The sequence below is a fragment of the Lacerta agilis genome, chromosome 17, assembly GCF_009819535.1.
Source record: "Lacerta agilis isolate rLacAgi1 chromosome 17, rLacAgi1.pri, whole genome shotgun sequence".
Classification (NCBI taxonomy): Eukaryota; Metazoa; Chordata; class Lepidosauria; order Squamata; family Lacertidae; genus Lacerta; species Lacerta agilis.
This window is the reverse complement of record NC_046328.1, coordinates 19,717,829-19,739,895: the sequence shown is the minus strand read 5'-3', so window position 1 is coordinate 19,739,895 and position 22,067 is coordinate 19,717,829. Positions and strand designations below refer to the sequence as shown.

Here is a 22,067-nt window from a genome sequence, read left to right as displayed (position 1 = left end):
CATTTCTAGAGAGCAAGGAATGGTTTGGGGTGTGGGGGAGGAGAGAGAACCTTGTAAGTTAATCTCTCCTGTCCCCCCTATTGTCCGTGCACCTTGCATGACAAAAAGAAGGGGGGGTGCCAAGCCCTCTCTCCAAATTCCTAGGCAACAGGCGCACGAGGCCAACGACCCCCTTCTCCTCCTCCTCCCCCCCCCCACTCTTGGATCGTACACTTCAAAGTCTTCCTAGATCAGGAATTTTATTTTATTTTATTTTTTTTAAGGGAAGGGAACTTGCCAACACACTCCCAAACCTTCCTAACTGGGCCATGTGGTGTTTCGATGGACCTTACTCCCAAGTAAGCCCCCCCGCCCCGCCCCACCGATAGGCCTTGAGAGAATCGGGGCTCGGAGAAAATCGGGGCTCGGAGAAATCCAATCCACACAGGAGAAGTTAAAGGGGAACACGAAAGATATCGCGGTCTATTCACTCTCGCTTTTTCGCACTCCCCCAGCCTCCGAGTAGCAACTTTAGCATTCCAGTCTAGGTGAAAATTCTATTCGAAAGCTCGTTTCGCGCGAAGATTATTTAATCCCCTTCATTTTCTGCCTCTGCAATTGCTTCCTTGGACAATTTTCAAGACCCTGGAATTGGAGGGCGGCGGCGTGCGGGGAAGGGCGGACTAATTGGCAAAGTTTTATTGCTATAATTATTCACTGGGAGGGGGAAATTCTAGGATTCCAAGCCCCTTTCTCGAAAAGATAAGGAAGGAGGGGGTCCCAAAAAGGTTTTATTTTCCCTATTTATTACTATTACTATTATTAATCAGGGAGAGGGAGAAAGAGAGAGAAAGAAATATCCGAGGGTTGCATGCCAGTCCTCCTCAGAGTAGACCCACTGGGAAGAATGGGCACAACGAACGCAAGTCCATTCATTTCAACGGGTCTACTCTGAGCAGAACGTGGTAGGAGGGGCATTCCGAGGATTACCGGTAACCGGTCCCTTTTCATTTTACTGCCGGGGTGGATTCGTCATCAGTAATATAATAAATATCATATAATACTTTTACATACAGACTCCCGAATTAGTGGCTCGATTTCACACAAACTTTACAGCCCAGATCCTCGCGCGCAACTGTTTCAGACAGGTAACGCCGCCTGTCCGATCGCAGCCCAAGCCCCCTCCCGAAAGGAAACCGCGAGCACAACTATCCTTGGATGCCTTCCTTGCCCCCGCCTGACACCTTTTTAGAGGTTTCTCAAGGGGGGGCATAAAAGGGCGCCTTTTATTGCTAAAGTTGGATTGATTCTTGGGGTGGGGGTCTCCCCAAGACCGATCTACCGATACACACACGTCCTCCAGCCCCCCGTGGGCCCCGATCCGCGAGCACCCCCTCCTCCCCAAGGCTCCTGAGGAGGCAAAATACTCACAGAGTACCCCGGCAAGCCAGGTGAAAATCTCGCCCCTCAACAATAGGGCTGCCTTCTTTTTCCCCCTCTGTGCCAAGCGCAAGGCTGGAGCCAATTTAGATATGCTATAAATTAAGAGGTTGCCATGGCCACCGGCTCGCCATTGGCCGCCGCCCACCCGACGTGGCGCCCGACGTCACCAAATCTGAATAAGGATGCGCGAATTACTAAAGCCGGGAGACAAAGCTGGGCGATGGGAACAGCATGAAAGTGGAGCAAAGTCCCGGGCAGCCATCCACACGCCGGCGGAGAGGACCGCGGAAGGGGAGGAAGCGCCGGGCCTGCTGGGCCTCGTCTCTCTCCGCTGCCGCCGCCGTCGCCGTCGCCGCTGCTGTCGAGGCTCCCTGCCGGGCCGAGGATGCGGCGCTGCTGACCTGCCCGGACAGCGCCCTACAGGCGGACCGAGGCGGAGAGAGGAGCTAGCGCGCTGCCCCGACGGCAAGTAGAGAGAGCGAGAGCGCACTGAGAAGCGCGCCGGAGAGGGAGCGCGCGGAGAGGCGAGGTGGGCTGGCAGCGGGGCGCGGCGCGGCGAGATCCCCACCACCCCCATCCGGCCGCGGCTATGATGGTTCACTGTGCCGGCTGCGAGCGGCCGATCTTGGACAGGTTCTTGCTCAACGTCCTGGACCGGGCCTGGCACATCAAGTGCGTCCAGTGTTGCGATTGCAAATGCAACCTGACCGAGAAATGTTTCTCCCGGGAAGGCAAGCTCTACTGTAAGAACGACTTTTTCAGGTGAGGGGCGACGTCTCTCCATCTCCTTCCCCCACCCTTAAGCCTCCCCCCTCTCTTTTCTAACCCACCCCCACCAGCACCCCAATGGTCCCTCCTGGATGATGTGGACTGTAGTTGTAACCCCACTTCCTTACCCCCTCTAAATAGAGTGGGACACCTCTGAGTTTAGAATTGCAGCCCCTGAATTCCCCCCCAACCCCGGAAAATTGCCCACCATAGTCCATCCCCTTCAGGACTGTGGTTCTACTCTTCTCTCGACTCTCCAAAAAGTGCTGCTAGTTCTGTATAGCCAATGTGTAAATAGACGCTAAGGGCCCTGGCTCTTAACAACGTCCCACACTCACACCCCACACAAAGGCCTGATCCCTCTATGGCTGTTTCCTTGGGGTTAAGTCAGGCATCGCCAAGCGTGCTCCTTAGGCATGTGCCCCTTACCCAGGAGTAATTTCCATCGAAATGGAGGCTTGCTGCTGAACAAAGGGGCATAGGATCGGGCCATCCTAAATTCCGTTCCTAGGGAAGATGGGGGGGGGGGATGGGATTTACTACCGAGTAAGAGGAAGAAGCTTGCATCCTTTGATTTAGAAACTCAGCCCAAAGACAAATGGGGGGGGGGGGGTCCCTGCGATTTATTTATTTATTTATGTTATTTTATAGCTCGGTATTGGAAAATAGTGACAAATATGGGGGGGGGGAGTAGCAAGGTCAAAACCTTCTCTCTCCACCAGCGATGGATTTATCCGAGAGGGCGGGAAATCGGGGTACCCGAATTACCCAGGAAAGACTGAAACAAAAATGAATACTCCATATCCATTTTGACAATAGCAAGGAGAGCCTCCTTCCTTCAGAGAAAGGGTCGAAAGAAGATTTAGCCTACCCCATAGGAAGAACACCCACGCACTGCATTCACTAGGGCTTCCTTCCGAGTAAACGCAGGTCTGCTGTTTTGACATCGAGGCTGCGCTCCGAGGTGGGCTTAGGCGAGCCAAACCCATGAATTTCCCGGCGGCACGGTATAAATATTTGTCAGCATGACAGAGGCCCAGAAGCGGGTCCTGAAGTTCTTGCGTCTGGACGTCCAAATGCCCCCCTCCCCACCCCAACAATGTCAAATCGACGCAATCTCCTTCCCCTTGATTTTATATTTTCCTTGAAAATATAACCAGCAGGCTACCCCTCCATCCCCGGTTAGTCTGGGCAACCGAGGTTTAAATATATGCAGTCCGACCCTACTCGGGAGTAAGTCCGATTGATTTCAACGGGCTCCTTCACAATTTACAGCTGTCTGCGCAGAAGTTAAAGTCCTATTGATTTCATGCGGGCTTACTCCCAGGTAAGTGGGGCTACAATTACAGCCTATATAAGCAAATGATGACAGTTTCGGGGGTGTTTGGGGAGCGGTACCTGTTCGCCGCCCCTACCTCCTAATATATACACATTTAGGCGAATCCATTTTTGAGACTATTCATAGAGGCACATTATTTTTTCGTCCAGTGGAAAGGGGTCCAAGTCCCCCCCAAGTATTATTATTATTATTATTATTATTATTATTATTATTATTATTATTATTATTATTAATGAACAATAATATTTTCAAAGCCCCCTAGATCTTAAAAGCAAGTTGTTTTCAGGTGTCCCCCCCCCCGCCAAAAACCTTCGAAGGAGGAGGTGGAAATCTTCGCCTCCTTTGACTGAGGCCCACCCGCATTTCTCACTCCCCACACCTCCCTTCCTTATTGTCTTCAGGATAATGAAAATCAACAAATAAACCCTCATTTTGCAAATGCAAATCCATCCCAGCCTTTTGTTTTCGGGCATTAATTGGAGGTAAATCGCCTATCTGTTTAGGGATGGAAATGGCAGGCACGGGAAGGTGCGGTGCTGTAGGGCGGGAGAGGGGGAGCCGAAGTGACTTCAGCTCCGCGGGCATAGGGGCCCCCAAGGCAAACGCATATGAATGAATGGAGGCTAAGCTGGCTTTGCACATGTAAACCGGCCTGTAATGGCCATTCCGAATTCTTAGACTTTCCAGCCCCTTCCCTCTCCCACCCCCCCCACCCCACTTTTAAAAAAACTTTAAACCCTTTGGACGTGTTTTTTATTAAAGAAATATTTTTTAATAAGGTGCAGATGAGGCGACCGCCATACAAAATAACCGCACCAAAATGATTTATGGGTTGTAATGTTTTCACTAAATCAACGTCACCGTGGGCTATCCTGGGGAGAAAAGGGAGCCTAGCGGAGGAGGAGATGATGACTTGGAGCCTTGTGCGCTCTATACCCCAAATTCGAGGTGTATGCGGGGGCAGACACACTGACACATCGATACAGAGACTTCAATTTTGGTTTTTCGACCACATTTCAACAGGCGATTCTTACACGTTACACACACGCACACACGCACACACACACAGCTAAACACACAACTCGCTGCAATAGGGAAAATTAAAAGCGTTTCCACCGCTCCTAACGCAGCGCGCTTTGCTTTTTGCGAGGGCGAGGGGGTGGTTCCTAATGCCTAGATCTAAAGGACCCCAATTTGGGTCTTTCCACCGTGGCCCCGATTCAGACCAACACACCACACACGCGGGGGGGGGCGCACCCCAGGCAACAAACAATAAAAAGGACCTAGTGAGAGTGTTGCTACAGGCCTCAGGTAGATCAAGCACCCGGGACTGGATCCGATGGGGGGTTCTCCTGCGCAAAGTCGGCCGCGATGGCCCAATTCCTCTGGACTGGAGGTGGGAAAGATTGCGTTGGTCGGATCCTGTTCGTTCCCCGTCGCCAAAACTTCTCCAGGGCTAGGCAATAAAATGATCCTTCTGTGTCCCCCCCTCCCTCCCCAAATACAAGGAAGACCGGGAATCCGGGATCCAGGATCTGACCGTCCGGGATCCAGGATCTGACCATCTGTAGGAGATCGTGCCTCATTCTGTCTAAACCCGTTCCCAGCGCGCAAAAATACCATGGAGAGCGGCTCCCCGCTAAGACTCCTTTCCTTCTTTAGTGGGTCCTCATCCTCTCTTTCTCTGACCTCCCCCCTTTCCCTCACCCCACTCTTACGCTATCTCTTTTGTATCCAGGAGGTTTGGGACCAAGTGCGCCGGGTGCGCGCAAGGCATCTCCCCGTCGGACCTGGTGCGCAAAGCCCGGAGCAAAGTCTTTCACCTGAACTGTTTCACTTGCATGGTGTGTAACAAGCAGCTCTCGACGGGCGAGGAGCTTTACATCATCGACGAGAACAAATTCGTCTGCAAGGACGATTACTTGAGCTCGGCCAGCTTGAAAGAAGGCAGTCTCAACTCAGGTGAGCCGACGGAGCCGGCCCTACCCTAGGGCAGGGGGAAGGAGTCGCCTTTGGCAGCCGATATGGAGTGTCAGGAAAGAGCAGCCTTTTGTTAGCTGTTTGATTCGCGATTTCTCTGTCTGTGCGCGCGCGGGCGCGCACCAGCGAGGAAGAGAAGCGCCTTAGCTCAGTGGTAGAGGATCCGCTTTGTGTGCAGAAGTTCCCAGGATCAGTCCCCGGCATCTCCATATAGGGCTGGGGGAGATGTCTTGTCTTAAAGCATGGAAAGCTGTGGGTCAGTGCAGAGGCAATACATGGACCAGTTTGTGTCTGATTCAGTATCGCGCAGCTTCATAGGTTCCTTTGCTTTTTGTCTCAGCTGCCAAAGTAACTCGAACGGCCTGCAGTTGGATAGCGCGCATTTGCTGCTAGATAGGGGCGGTCTCCTATAACAACTGTACTGTTGCTCTTAATAGGACTGTGAGCGGTACTAGTGATTTTGCTGTTGTTCCTGTTGTTATTTTATTTGGGTTTTTTTTTTTTGCTGCTTGATTGCTGATGTGTGGACACCTACCCACACTCCTTTAGGAAGTAGGACCCATTGAACTGGGTGGAATTGGTTTCCCAGTAAAGGCGCAAAGGCTTGCACTGTAATGCAGGTCCCTGCCCCGAGTTGCTTGCAAACCTACGTTGGATGGAAAACGAGCAAAGGGAGCGGAGATGGATGGGTCAGAAGGGACAGATGAGGACAAGCGCAGCCCCAACCCAGATCTTCAGAATGATTCTGAGGACTTTCGACGTTGCATTTCTATCGGGCCTTTCTTCCTCCTGTTGGAGGGTCCTTTTCTATATCCCACCAAGCGCCGCGCAGAAGGATTTATACGCGAAACGGGTCTCTGCCTGGAGGAGCTTACAGTTTAACTTTAGACAAAGGGAAGCGTGTAAAGGAGGGAGACAAAAGAGCGACGATGAGAGTGAAGGAAGGATTTTGCGCGGGGGGGGGGGGGACAGAAGACTGAGCCGCGGCGGTGAAGACCGTGGTTCCAGCTCTTTCTGTTTGGGGAATTAACCCGTCGGTGCCGAAATGGATTGCACAGCATTAGTTGTGTGTGTGCTAGCAACAAGGGAGAGTGAGTGAAGGAGAGAACGAAGACCTTGTATTTGTCTACTCTTAAAGCTTTACCCAGAAAAATATTGCTTGGGGGTCTGTCGAATTTGTCCCCTTCCTTCTCTGTCTTTTTTTTTTTTCTTGTAAAAGAGGGAATTTGGAAGTCACCCTGTTTAGGAGTGCCTTCCCACTTCCATCTGTGAGGGTAAATGGCCCTGGTTCCCTGCGGCAGCCGTCGAGGGGGAGGCATCTGGCGGTCCAGTCTCCACCCCCCCTTGGAGACACATTGCATTCGTTTGAATACAATAACTGCTTTTGCTGGATAGGATAGGACCAAAGACCCTCCAATCTCGCGTGTTGTCTCCAGAGAGCGTCCAGGCAAGCGCCTCTTGGGAGACCTACAGACCAGTGGAGGTGTCTCCAACGCCTCCCAGAGCCTTTTTGCTTCCTTCTAGCGGTATCAATAAGCGCAAAGCAAATTTCAGAAAGGCCTTCCTCTCTTTAGACGGGGCGGGCGTCGATTAATAGGGCCAGCAGGGGAAGTTATTGGTGAGAGCGGGGCCTCCAAGAGGGGCCTGGCTTAGCAAGCCAAACCTCACAGGAACGTAGGAAGCAGCCTTATACTGTCTACCCTGACTGGCAGCGGCTTTCTAGCGATTCAGGCAGGGGAATAGTCTTAGCTGTATCGGGAGACCCCGGAAATTCACGCAGCATGCAGAGCCAATGAGCCACGGCCCTTCAGCAGGAATAAAATTAGAACTTTTAGAGCGGGGGGGACAAGAAAAATCCTATTGAAAGTATGTTGGAAACGAGTGTAGTGTAGCGGTTAAAGTGTTGGGCCTGGGAGACCAGGGTTCGAATCTTCGCTCGGCCATGAAGCTCACTGACGGACCTTGCGTCGGACACCGCCTCTCAGACTAACCTACCTCGCGGGGCTGTTGTGGAGGGAGAACCGTGTGTGCCACCTCGAGCTCCTTGGCAGAAACGTGGGGTATAAATGCAAATAGCAGCAGCAGCAAATTAGAAGGCAACGTACTGAAGAGGTTGCTGTCGGTGTTACTTTTTTTAAAAAAACAAACCTCATTTTATTTCACAACTCCCGCAACTGGGACGTGTTTCCCTTTGCCCAGAAGTCAACACCCCTTACCTCCAACAGAGTCGCTTTCCTAGAAACGTGCGCCTCCGATTGGGGTGTGTATAGAGCACATAGTCTGGGATTCTTCCCCGCCCCAATGGTCCTGCAACATCCCTTCCAGACCTGCCCATTTCCCTTCCTCCTTCCATTTTTCTTCTTCTTCAGGATCGGGACACAGGTGCTTTGGGTTGGGTTAGATCTAGGGGAGAAAATGGGGGAAAGGGATCAAGAGGACTGGGGGTGGAGCGCCGCTGGCCTCTGCTTTTCAGATGGCTTTGTTTGTTTGTTTGTTTGTTTGGTTCATTAATGAATCAATTAATTGATTGCTTTTCCCTCCGCCTTTGGGATCCTCGGTGCTCCTCAGGGCAGCCTGTGTCCTCTTCCTCCTGTCTTTCCTTTTAACCTTCTGAGTATTTCTTTCGAGGGAGCCCAACCACAGATAGACAACTGCTTTTCTCTGAAAGCAGTACTTGTTGGCTCCTTCCTTAATAAGATTTAATTGTTTGTGTCACCCTCCTTTCCCAAAATGGCGCGCAAAGTTCTCCTCCCTGCTCTCACAACAACCCCGCAAGGTAGGATGGGCTGAGGGGCTGTGGTCGCCCTGTGAGCTTCATGGTTTGAGTGGGGATTTGAACCCTGGTCTCCCAGGTCCATGTCTGACCACTACACCACACTTCCACCTTCCTTTCCAGGCCTGTCTTCTCTCCTACCCTAGGTCCAAACAGGATGAAAGCTGATGTTGATATAGATAGATAGATAGATTATACATATATATACCGTGTTTCTCCTAAAATAAGACACCGTCTTATATTCTTTTTTGCTCAAAAAAACCCAGTATGGCTTATTTTCAGGGGATGTCTTATTTTAACCGTGTCGCATCGGTACGCTGCATAGCCACGCCTCCCCAGGCTGTTTTAATGGGAGGTACCACGTCACTATGGCTTATTTTCGGGATATGGCTTATTTTTGGGGAACGGCTTATATTTCGCAAATGCATAGAAATCCTGCTATGGCTTATTTTATGGCTATGTCTTATTTTAGGAGAAACAGGGTATATATATATATATATATATATATATATATATATATATATATATATAAGTCCTTGCAGGAGGTAGGGGTCTTTCCATACCTAAGCCTGGTGATGGGTGAACGCTATCCTGCCAAGTGATCCCTTTGGGAAAGAGAAAGACTGATACCCCCTTTCCTTCTGCAAATCTGACCCGTGCAGCTGCTCGCCCTCTCTTCCCAAAGAGTGACACCCGCTCTCCCCTTTCCTTGTCAGTGTCCTCTTGTACCGACCGAAGTCTGTCTCCAGACATCCAGGACCCGATGCAGGACGACACAAAGGAGACCGACAACTCCACCTCCTCCGATAAAGAGACCACCAACAACGAGAATGAAGAGCAGAACTCGGGGACCAAGCGGAGGGGACCCCGGACCACCATCAAGGCTAAGCAGCTGGAGACCCTCAAAGCAGCTTTTGCTGCCACCCCGAAACCCACCAGGCATATCCGGGAGCAGCTGGCTCAAGAAACGGGACTCAACATGAGAGTCATCCAGGTAAGAGGACGCTCCGCCCCCGCGCACGTTTGTTGAGTCCGAGCTTCGATGAGACGATCACCTACCTACCTGTTCTGCACTAGACCACAGAGGGGTTTGCTCATCTCTCTGCATTTTGGGGGCCCTTAGGGATGATGGAGCCACTGCTCTTTTGCAGCGTTCTCTACATCCAGCCACCACGCATCCTTGTTTACCAAAAGAAGGTGACCTTCTACATGTTGCAGATTGCATCATAGCTTGTCACCACTGACATCGGCAAAGGGTCTCCTGTGATGTGATGTCATCTGGGCTGTAGATGATGTCACACTTGCTCTCACTCACTCACATCACCCAGCAACAACCAGAAAAGTTGGAAGGTGAAGCTGTCCAGCCACAGAAATCTTCGGGCTTTTTGTCCTCTTTACCAGAAGGTGGCCATTATTTTACCTTCATCCTTCATCCTGAAATGTTTTCGGAAATCTTAGTTTACTTAAGTGTGGAATATTAGAATATTTGTTTTTATGGATAGTGGAAATCCAGATGGGTAGTACTAAAGTATAGGGGGGGGGTTGTTTTTTGCAGGCTATGTGACACACCCCTGTCTTTTTTTGTAGAAAGGGCAAAACTTGCATGCTTCATCAAAAGGACTTTGTACACCCCATTATTCCTATTGTCCCACCATGCTAGCTGCCTAGGAAAGCCCAACCTGAGGAGCACTTTATGAGGAAATAAACCCCACCAAATCCATGTGATTTACTCCCCAGCAGACCTGGCTGAAAACCAGTTAAGGGGAAATGTATGCTCAAGTCCCTTTAAAATGAATGTTTGTACGTAGTGGGTACCAGCCTGTTCATGTTTACTTTGAAGTAATAAGTGCTACGAATGCTCAATCAAGCTTCCTCACAAGGATGCATGCCTAGAATTGTAAAGCCCAACCCTATCCATGTTTGCACAGAAGCGTTTCCTAGTAATTTCAATGAGATTTACTTTTGGGTAAATGTGCAGAGAACTGCAGCCTTGGTCCTTAAAGTGCAGACAGGATTTATGCCCGGCAAAGTTAAATCACTTGTTGTTTAGTCGTGCCCGACTCTTCATGACCCCCATGGACCAGAGCACGCCAGGCACTCCTGTCTTCCACTGCCTCCTGCTGTTTGGTCAAACTCATGTTGGTAGCTTCGAGAACACTGTCCAACCATCTCGCCCTCTGTCGTCCCCTTCTCCTTGTGCCCTCCATCTTTCCCAACATCAGGGTCTTTTCCAGGGAGTCTTCTCTTCTCATGAGGTGGCCAAAATATTGGAGCCTCAGCTCAGTTAAATCACTAGTCCCCTTGATTTCAACAGGAAAATGAACCCCTCAGTTTAGTGCTCTGCCACTGAAATCAACACATAGACAGGTGCTTTAGTTGGGCCTTTGGTGCATCTTGCTCAGTATCCTCACTGACTGGGCAGCAGCTCTCCAGGGTTTCAGGAAGGAGACATTCCCAGCCCAGACCTACCAGGAACTTCTGCCTGAGAAGAAGATGCTCCACCATAGAGCTATGGTCCTTCCCCCAGCAATTTACACTGCCCCCATGAGGTTGGAGGTTAGACTGCAATCCTGGGCACAATAATTATGAAGTAAAGTCTTGCTGAAATCAGTAGGACTTCCTCTTGAGTAAACATGCATGGTTTTGAGCTGGTGTTAAGACAGCCATGATGTTGATGTAAAGTTACTATTTATCTGTTCTGTCCAAGTAAGTCATACTCAGAGCAGACCCACTGAAACTTCTTCCTTCCTTCCTTCCTTCCTTAAATGGACTTGGATTAGTCATGCCCTTTTATTTCAATGGGTCTATGCTGAGTATACTGGGACGCGGGTGGCGCTGTGGGTTAAACCACAGAGCCTAGGGCTTGTTGATCAGAAGGTCGGCGGTTCGAATCACCGCGATGGGGTGAGCTCCCGTTGCTCGGTCCCAGCTCCTGCCCACCTAGCAGTTTGAAAGCACGTCAAAAGTGCAAGTAGATAAATAGGTACCGCTTCGGCGGGAAGGTAAACGGCATTTCCATGCACTGCTCTGGTTCACCTGAAGCAGCTTTGTCATGCTAGCCACATGACCCGGAAGCTGTATGCTGGCTCCTTCAGCCAGTAATGCGAGATGAGCGCTGCAACCCCAGAGTCGGACACAATTGGACATAATCAGGGGTCCCTTTACCTTTACGCTGAGTATGTCTCATAAAACCCTGTTCTGCTTGAAATATTTCCAGCATAGCAAGCCATCTAGGGCAGGATTTGCTAAGCCATTTTAAACGATGGGAAACATAAATGCATAAATGCAATATTGCAATAAAATAGAGGCAAGTGAAAGCATAGCAAATTAATAATACACTTTTGTTTTGATTTGTATTGTGCACGGAATTTGAAGGAACTCAAAACGGAACAGTGGGAGCTGGTAGCATTCCTATGCAGGGCATTTCAGCAATTTTTTAAATCACACTCCTGTATGATTGCCTTATGTTTTAAATTGGGATGGGGTGCAGGCCAAAAGAACAATGAGTAGCTCTGGTGAGATCCAGGGACTATTGTTTGACTTATAAAGCAGCCTCTCTTACAATGACTGTTTCGTCAGAAGTAAACCCATCTCCATTGCTTCCAAGTAAACGTGCATAGGATTTGCAGACTCACAAAGCCCTTTAAGGAACATTTGCTCAGCTGTAAGACTTACTCACAAGTAAACATGGATATAGAATTGCCACCTCTGTCACTTGCAGGACCCCCCCCCTTGTAAATTTAACATTAACGGAGCCACAGAGTTGTCAGTTGTATCAAAGAGTAGACCCATTGAAAATTAATGGACATGGCTAATTTAAGTCTATCATTTTCAATGGATCTACTCTAACTTAGCTGGATACAGCCCTCAAATCCATCAACTTGGCTCCAGTTATCAATACATTATGATGGCAATATGGATTAATGTCACAAATTTTAGAATATTGTCACATAAGGTAGCTTATGAAAAGTGTGTTAAAAAAATTACCAAGAAAACAGTGCAATACGATCGCTGCCTACTAATAAGTAAATCCTATTGAGTTCAGTGGGGCTTACTCCCACATAAGTGGGCAGAGGACTGGGAAAAAGTCATAAAATCGTATAGGCATTCATAAAAAATATAGTCACCAGAATTTAGCCATAGAAATGTAGAGAGAGAGAGAGACCTCCAAGATGGAAAGGATGGGTTGTAACCCATGATAGCCCTACTCAAAGTAGACCTATGGAAATGTATCTATTCTGTGCAGGGCTTACACTGGATCCAATCCTTTGATGTTTACCTCAATTCAGAGGTCAAGGCTGAAAATGAATAATCCAAGGACAGCACCCCTCCCCGCAAAGAGGGTTTTTCAAGGATTGTGGATTTGAAACATGGGATCAGTATTCTTTTGCAAAGCTACAATGATGCCATGTAGCACAACCCCAGTCCTCTTCCCCAGGTGACCTTCCATCTGGGTGGTCCGGTTGCATCATGCCACCTGGAGTCTACTGAAGCAAACCCTATTATTATTAGTAGTAGTAGTATTATATTTTATTTCCCTGCCCATCTGGCTGGGTTTCCCCACTCTGGGCAGCTTACAGATCAGATTCCTCTAGTTCCCCCTGCCTTTTCCTCCTGTCCATGATGAATGAAACACCCTGCCTAGGACTGAGCATCTTGCAAGTGTGAGCTCTCTCTCTGGAGCAGTTTAATAGAGAATGACAGTGGAGCTTCCAAGTTCAGAGGCACTATACCTCTTAAGTTCAGCTGCCAAGGCCAGGGAAAAGAGAAGGGTGTTGCCTTCATGTTCTGCTTATCTGATTCTCAAAAGCATCTGCAAAGACTAAATAGATGCTGGTCTAAATCAAACATGGGGAAATGGTGGCCTTTTAGGTGGGACTCCAACTCCCATCAGGCTTAGCCAGTATGACCCATTACTAAGGATTATGGGAATTGCAGTCCAGCCTGAACTGGCAGCCCACAGATTCCCCATATCTGGTTCGAATCCCATCTAACAGGGATAGTCTTATGAGTAACATAGGAAGGAAGGAAGCCCCATTCTGGTACTTTAAAGCACCAGGGTTTTTTTGTTTTTGTTTTTTAGAATACTGGAGCAAAACCAATACAAGCACCACCAAGAAGTATTAAAAAATGCAGTGGGAAATCTCTAGGATATTCTAGGTGAACATGCTTTTTTTAAGGCAGGGAAAGTGATGAGTTTAAACAGGAGATATGTTTAGATGCTTTTCTACACTGCTAATTGCACAATTTAGGGCACACACTACTCCTAGTAGTTGATACTCCTAGTAGTTATTACTACAGGCATTTCTATGTTGTAGTAGACAGGTGCTTAATTGGGGCACAAAACAGCAGCAGCAGATATAGCAGCAGAGCCACCGTGCGCAACCTTTCACCCCACAAATTAGAGGGCCTACCCACCCTACTACCAGTCCATGGCAATGTGACATCATTTATTTGTGCATAAGGACATTTCAGTGTCCTAAAGTCATAGAACTGTAGAGTTGGAAGGGATCCAAATGGTCATCTAGACCAACCCCCTGCAATGCAGGAATCTCAACTATTTAGTCTTCATGGGCAGATCCTGAACCCCTCTCCTCCAAACCAGGTTTCCTCTTGATGGACCTACAAAGAAAACCCTTACCTTTTTTCTGCAAGCAGGGGGAGGGGGTATCTTTTTGTCACTGCATGCCCCCCGCCCAAGTTCTCTTCCCCTCCCCTCTTCTCCATCTTCTCTTCCCTTTATGTATATTTTGAGTTTGATTGTGTGTTGTTTTTTAAAAAAATCCTAATTTCCTGCCTTTGTTTTGGGTGTCTGTTGGGGTTCAGTCCGGCCGGAGGGCGTTACCGTGGCCTCTCTCCTTCTGTGCCCCCGCAGGTTTGGTTCCAGAACCGACGGTCCAAGGAGCGACGGATGAAACAACTGAGCGCGCTGGGTGCCCGGAGACACGCTTTCTTCAGAAGTCCTCGACGCATGCGCCCTCTGGGAGGCCGCTTGGATGAATCCGAAATGCTAGGCTCCACCCCTTATACTTATTACGGAGGTAAGAAGGTTTCCCCCCCTCGGATTGGGGGAGGGCGGAATCGTGGCGGGCGCTTCCCCTTCCTTTCATCCATTCACCTTTTTTCTGAGTTTTGTCCCCAAAACATATTTGAATCCCAGTCAAACAAGGATCACCATCCTAGAGGCATTTACCTGGGCACCCTACCTGGTGCAGATCCGCACTAGTTACATTTAAAGCACATAACTTTAAATGTACCCTGGGAGCTTTTTTTTTTTTTTTTAGCTCAGGGTACCGGAGACAATAGGTCTGTGAGTGAGGAACTACAATTCCCATGATTCCTTGAGTGCTGTGTTTTAAATGGGGTTTGAATGTCGTGAACACAGCCAGATTTTACTTCGGAGTACAAACGTGCATTTCTGGACTAACTTGAAGTCAATACTCTCGCTGCTGAAATTGCAAGAGGCCTCCACCCCTTTTGGTCATCCCACCAGCTCCTGAAGACGCGCCTCTCTAGACAAGCTAGCCTTGATCTCCTGGCCACAACCTCCTGGTTTAACCGTTTTCATTGTTGCTTCAACCGGTTTAACGGTTATGCTGTTTTTAATGAATTTGTCCTCTTGTATATTGCGGGTGGCGTGGCGCTGTGGTCTAAACCACTGCCGACCCGAAGGTCAGAGGTTCGAATCCCCGCAACGGGGTGAGCTCCCGTTGCTCGGTCCCTGCTCCTGCCAACCTAGCAGTTGGAAAGCACGTCAAAGTGCAAGTAGATAAATAGGTACCGCTCCAGCGGGAAGGTAAACGGCGTTTCCGTGCTGCTCTGGTTCGCCAGAAGCGGCGTAGTCATTCTGGCCACATGACCCGAAAGCTGTCTGCCGACAAACGCCGGTTCCCTCGGCCTATGGAGTGAGCGCCGCAACCTCAGAGCCGTCCACGACTGCCCCTTACGGTCAGGGTTACCTTTACCTTTATATTGCGATTATGGATGGTTTGATGAACTGGTTTCGTTCATTGTGCGTTTTAACTGGGCGGATATAATGTCTATCATTGGGTTTACATTTGTAAACCGCTTAGAAGCCCATTTTCTGACAATGAAACTGTATATAAATACACATATAAATAATCACTAGAGCAAATAACTTAGGGGCTACTTTGAGTAAAACTTGGACCAATCTTGGCATTGGAGCCAGCCTCTTTAGAATCTCAACCTCCTGCTTCCTGAGGGAGACAGAGTAAGGTTTTCTTTCTTTCGTTTCCCTCCGTCTTTTGTAGTTTTTCCATCTACTTCCTCTCCCTTCCACACAGAGATTCTTCCTTTTCCACCTCTCCCTTTCTTCCGCTTTTCTTCCCCTGCCCTCCCTTAACTCCGCTCTTTTCCTGGTTTCGCTAAAATCACTGAAAATCCGAGGGTGCTCGGAAACCTGGCCCGTCGGTTGCTTAAAGTTGCCCCCCCCCAAAAAAAATACACCTTTCCCCCTGCTTTTTTGCTGCGGTTGCACCCTCCGCTGTTTCTCTTCCGCCATAGTTGCCCCCTTTGTTGGTTCCTCCTCCCGTTGGTTCCTCGTCTTACCCTCCCCCTTGGTTCCCCTACCCCCGCCCCCCAGCTGGTTCCTCAGTCTAACCCTTTCCAACGGCTTCCCCGACGTTTTTCAGGCCAGCCTCTCCCTCCGCCCCGACGGTTTTCCTCGACGGGGTGGAGGCGTGGTCCCTGCCTGGATCTCCTCCTCCTTCTCGCCGCCCCGCCCGAGAAAGGGGGCTTTGTGCGGGAGGGTCCGGCTGTGCCCGACCCCTTTGACGCCCCGCGCTCTCTCGCCCTGCGCTGCGACGAACAAAGCTCCAGCTGCCTCGCCTTTGTACTCTTTTCAGACGGCATTTGTTCCAATTACGGCCGAACCCCAGGCGCGTATGGAAGGCGGCCGCCGCCTCTGGCCAGGGCCCCGGACATTTGTCTTCCAGGCACCGCGTCCCCGTTTCCCTGCACCCCGTCACCTTCCAGCTCCCTGAAGGCGAACCCCGTTAAAAAACGACCCCCCCAGCCCCAAAAGGAACCAAAGCCAGGGAGAGAAAATATTTATTTACTTCTTTGAGCAAGGTTCGCCTGGAGGGAACCTGGAAACCCCATTTCCCCGAGGATTCCGAGGTCTATCTGGCTTCCTGCTCCTTATACCCCGTATTTGGAGGTAGGGCGTGTTATTTGGCACCCCCCCCAAAAAAAAAACCACTTCCAAAGACAGGAAAGGGGCTCATCCAACTCCTAGGGGTCGAGATCCCTTGCCCCCATAAAATATTTGAAGGGGCTGGGGCCTCCAAAGTTGACAGGCATTGCTATTCAGATGGTGTGCGCGCCGTGTTTCGCGATCCATTAGACAGGGCAGGGCTTGCCTGGGCCCCCCAATATTTTTTTCAATTTGGTACCCGTGGAAGTGCTGTAGCTCCGTGGCAGAGCATCTTTCTGGCATGCAGAAGGCCCCAGGCTCAATCCCAAATGGTACCTCCAGATCCCTTGTCTAAAACCGTGGAGAGTCGCTGCCAGTCAGTGTAGGCAACGCTTGAGTTTAGCTGGTCGGACTGGGCATCAGGCCGTTTTTATGGCTGTGTGCTCCTTCTCCCCTTAAATCGCCAGGGTTAGTTTTCGGGTAGTGACGGGAATGATGCTAAGCTGGTTTGGGAAGTAAACTCACTTGAAACCAAAACAGAACAAAATTCTTCCAGTAGCACCTTAGAGACCAACTAAGTTTGTTCTTGGTATGAGCTTTCGTGTGCATGCACACTTCTTTAGAAAGCTCATACCAAGAACAAACTTAGTTGTTCTCTAAGGTGCTACTGGAAGGATTTATTTTTTATTTTTGTTTTTTTGTTTTGTTTTGACTATGGCAGACCAACACGGCTACCTACCTGTAACTATCACTTGAAACCAGCGGGACTTATTTTGCAATAAGCGCTGCAGAGGATTTACTCCTGTCTTTTCACGCGTCTCTTTAGTGCTAGTTGTTGGGTGCGCGCGCGCGAGGATGTTGTTAGGAAGAGGTATACACAGAGTGTTATTAAACAACTAAGTAAATAATTAATTAAATGCACATTCTATGGAACTGTATTCTGGTGTCAGAAATAAATAAAACATGCAAACTAATGAATAAAGCCACAATTTAAGCATTCGAGAGGAACGGGAACAAGCCTGTACTGGGTATTTAGCATGAGAAGTGAAGTCAAATAAGATATATTAAAATACACTGCTACAATGTGGTGCCCTGCTGCGGGTGTTTCGGGCTGCCTTAAGAGAAACTCCTGTTCATTCTAACTGTTCCCAGAAGTTTCTCCCTTTATTTCTGAGAGAGAGTGTATATGTCAAATTACGTGTAGAGAATGCCCTCTTCTCATGGAGAAAAAAGTGTGTGAGTGTGTGTGTAATATAAATGTATACTTCCGGGAAGAGGGCCTTTTTTTCTGTGGCAGCTCCGACCTAAGCTGTGGAATGCCCTCCTCAGAGAGGTGCGTCTGGCGCCTTCACTACGCAGCTTTTTTGCGGGAATGCTGAAGACCGTGGCCTTTGACACTTTTAGTGTGTGTTTCCAGAACCCGCCCTGTTCTTGTGAATCAACGTTTTCAACTGTGTCTTTTATTCTGAATTTTAAATAATTGCAACTGGCCCCGAGACCTGCTGGTGAAGGGCGAGTGATGAATTATTTTTAAAATTATTACTGTATTATGAAAAGCAATAATAATAATTAGAGCGGCAAGATAATGTAAGTTAACCTCTTCCCCTCTAGAGGATAAGCGTACGGACTTGGCTCCGGCTGAACACCTTTGTTCTGGGCTTGTGTGGGCCTTTCCCCCTTCTTCTTCTTCTTCTTCTTCTTCTTCTTCTTCTTCTTCTTCTTCTTCTTCTTCTTCTTCTTCTTCTTCTTCTTCTTCTTCTTCTTCTTCTTCTTCTTCTTCTTCTTCTTCTTCGGAATGGGTGTATCTTTAATCGAATTAACATCCTATCCGCCACTGGCGGAGGATGATGGGCGGGGGGGTGGGGGGGAGGAAGGTGCAAGCGGGGAGAGAATTGATTAACTCCAGACGGTTTAAAGCGACAGCTTCTGCCCTTCCTTCCTCCTACTTTTCCGAAACTAAATTTGCAGCCCAATCCTAAACGCGTTTATTCTGCGTTGAAGTCCCACCACATTTTAAGAAGTTTTTTCTCCTCCCACCCGGGTTCCTGCTAGTAAAGATTAACTAATTTGAATGTGAAGCTCCAATTCCCGGAGATTTAAGATTTTTTTTAAATTATTTTTTTTTAAATTGTTACAAGCCCCTCTTTCTCTCCTGCGCATATTTTCTTCAGGCTCGGAGCTTATGGAAGGGGCGTCTAGAATCAGGCGCGCATCTGATAGCAGTCCATAAACAAACGAACGTTAATGCGGCTCCGGGCTTTGATGTGTCTGCTACTTTCTCCACGAACGTTCTGTTTTGAACGCTGTGACGTATCGAATAGAATTCGATGCGGGGCGGGGCGCGGATGTCCTTTGAGGATGCTTTTGTACCGCTTGAGTGTGTCGTCGGGGGTGTTTGTTTCTGAAGCATAAAATCGGGAGAGGTTTGTGGGTGGAGGTATTGTTTTTTGAGCTCTGGCAGCTCATGGTCGTGTCATCCTCCATTAATTTGTCCCAATTATTAAGACAAAACTCACCAAAATTATTGTTTCATTTATTATTGAATGCATTTACTTATTTCTTGTTTTATATAAGAATAATCGCTGTAGATTCACGCTGTGTTGTTTTCGGTGACCTCCAAACCGTCCCCCCCCCCTCCGTGCGCGGACACACCGTTCCCACCCCACGGTAGCTGATCACAGACCCTTATCCTCATGCGGGAAATGGCACAACCGTCTTGCGTGCCCAGGCTGCGATCCTACACCCACATATTGTGTGTGTGGGGGGGGGGGAGCGCTATTGAATTCAGTGGAACTTTTGAGTTTAGCTGTACAGCATCGAGATATGACGGGGTTTCTGGCCTGAAGGCTGTGTCCATGCCTAGGTTTCTGTGGTAGAAGTTTATCCTTTGTATAAATGTATCTGTGTATGTTTCTTTCTCTCTGTGTGTGCGCGCGCGCGCTCACTGATTTATAATTTGTGCTGTGATCTGTTTTGGGGGCAGATCAATGTGAAAATGCGGCACAGGAACAATAAATTTAGTAGCAGTATATTATTATTATTATTATTATTATTATTATTATTATTATTATTATTATTATAGTACATTGTTGTTATTACCATGTTATACAAATAATAAAATTATTAGTAGTATACCATTATTATTATTATTATTATTATTATTATTATTATTATTATTACTATTACTATTACAGCATGCTGTTGTTGTTCTTGCTGTTGTTGATAATGCATGCAAATAAAATACCACGCTGTTATTGTACTACTACCAATAATAATATAATATTTCTGTGCCACATTTGTATTTGCAATAATCGTGGTTGTTAATGATCATTGCACTTCTCCGTGGGGTTATGGCCTGGCCTGGCCTTCATCTGGCTCCCTGTGGATAGTTTTAAGTTTGAATCCTGACTGGCGTTTAGCCTTCTATGGCCTGCCCTTCCTGAGTGTCCTTCATTCCTTTCCGACTGTCCTGGGCTCTGTATAGGTCTTTGTGAGCCTCCCCCTGCTTATTTGGGGGAGGTCTCAGGGGGTGTGGAGCAGAGAGGGTTTGCTTCTGAGCGGAACAGGGGGCCTGCAGCAGCGTTACCTCTCCCAGGTGTTTTTCCGGAAAGGAGTGGAGCTGGATTCAGTGGCGGAGCTGATGCTTGAACTCGGTTGCGCGCGAAGCAGGACTTTCCCCCCTCGACGTAAACGGCTCTTCCTTCCGAGAAGGTGTCAATGGCCTGCTATGCTTGCGGAAGGGCCGCAGCTCGGCTTTTGTCCCAGGTCCCATCCCCGATGACCTCTCCGGGTTAGTGCTGGGAAATATTCCCTGCCTGGAACCCCGGAGAGGAGCCTCTGCCAGCCATTGCGGGCAGCAACGAGCTTCATGACAGGCAATGGTCTCAACTCCCCAAACTGGCAAGGCAAGGCAGTTATGTGGGCGCGGCTGCCCACCTGCCCTGGTGGTCGTCCAGGAGAGAAATGGCAGGAAGCCAGCGGTGTCTTCTTCTGCCTAGCCCAGGGCTGCCAATCCCGTGGGCATCGATATGTTGATGTACTGTACTGTATTGCTTTTTTGTTTGTTTGTTTATCTCTCCCTCCACGGAGATTGCTCTGTCTCCCCACTCCTCGAGTTTATCCTCACAACAACCCTGTGAGGTAGGGTAGGTTGAGAAATAGTGATTTGCCACTGAGGGATTCATGGCTGAGTGGGGAGTTGAACCCGGGCCTCCCCAACCTCGGTCCAGAGCTCTAACCATTGCACCACACCACCTCTCAATCCATGGGATTTTTTAATGGTTAACTGAGGGGAGGAGGGTTTTTCTCCTTGTAGGATCTCGTCATCCTGGTTTTAGATCCCGTCTCACCTGTGCTCTCTCTCTCCTCCCTCCCTCCCCTCCCGCTCAGATTACCAAGGCGACTACTACGGCCCTGGGGGCAACTACGACTTCTTCCCGCACGGCCCCCCCTCGCAGGCGCAGTCCCCCGCCGATTCCAGCTATATCCCGACCTCGGGAGCCGGCTCCACCCCGCTCGGACCCCTGGAACCCCCTCTCCCCGGGCACCACGCTTCCGAGAACCAAAGGTATACGGATATGATCTCTCACCCCGACACGCCCAGCCCGGAGCCCGGGCTGCCAGGCTCGTTGCACCCCATCCCGGGCGAGGTTTTCAGCGGGGGGCCCAGCCCCCCTTTCTCCATGTCCAGCTACAGCGGGCCCCTCTCGCACCCCAACCAGGAGCTGAACGAGACGGCCGTGTGGTAGAGCGACCCCTGGCGGAGGGCGCGCGCCTGACCTCACCGGACCAAAAAAAGAGTAGCCCCTTTTTTTTGTCCAGCTCCGTCCGCTCCGTCGGGGCGAAACTCCGTTTACCAAAAGCGCCACCACCGTGATGCCAAATCGCGCCTCGCCAGACCTCCTCTCCCCCCCCCGGGGGGGCCGCTCAAGGACCGCGCGCGGCCCGCTGTCTGGCCCCGGGTGGGCTCAGTGGGGACGCTTGGACACGGCTGGCGGGCCCCCCAACCAACAAACCAACCCACCCACCCCGGTTGCAGCGCCCAGAGGTGGTTCGCCGTCTTTGTTCGAGGAACCTCTCGCAGCGAATCTCTGGAACTCGCCCATTCGTTGGACCAAAGCTGGACTCGCCTGTTTCACAGACTGGAGGATGTGAGAAAGTGGTTGGGGAGAGAACGACCAACGCCTGTCCCCGCCCCGTCCAGGATTGCGTCTTGGGTTTTTTTTGCTTTTGATTGTTTTGGGTTTTTGTTTTTCCTAAATCCGAAAAAAGAGAGAACCAGTTTATTTTAATTAAAAGGTTTATTTTGTGCGTGTTCGATGGTGGCAAGAGAAGGGACTTTTGGAAAAGATCTCCGGAAAGGGGGAATGTTTCATTGGTGACACGTCGCCCCCTCGTGGTAAGTGCTGGAACGACTTGCAGGACTTATTTAAATATGTTGAGAGGGATTTGGGGAGGGTGTTTTTTGTTTTCTTAATTATTATTATTATTATTAATATTATTATTAAAATTATAATTATTTTGGCGGAAATATAACCACAACTACCAATAAAAGTTTTTTTAAAAACCCAATTTTGGAATGCCGCTAGCAAACGCCAATCCAGTCTAAACCTTCCTCGGAGGCAACACAC

At 49.2% G+C, this 22,067-nt stretch overlaps 1 protein-coding gene across 2 annotated transcripts; it reads left to right on the top strand.

Annotated features, from left to right (window-relative positions):
- The first annotated feature begins 1,772 nt into the window (after positions 1–1,772).
- On the top strand, positions 1,773–21,346 carry LHX5 (LIM homeobox 5). Of its 2 annotated transcripts, none has more exons than XM_033135792.1 (5): positions 1,773–2,184; positions 5,268–5,491; positions 9,032–9,276; positions 14,158–14,323; positions 20,827–21,346. In XM_033135792.1, the coding sequence occupies exons 1-5, from the start codon at positions 2,012–2,014 to the stop codon at positions 21,183–21,185; spliced, it is 1,167 nt and encodes a 388-aa protein (XP_032991683.1). In that variant the 5' UTR covers positions 1,773–2,011; the 3' UTR covers positions 21,186–21,346. The 2 variants fall into 2 exon arrangements, with proteins under 2 accessions (XP_032991683.1, XP_032991682.1); XM_033135791.1 differs by having other exon boundaries at positions 1,774–2,184; positions 8,999–9,276.
- Positions 21,347–22,067: the final 721 nt, after the last annotated feature.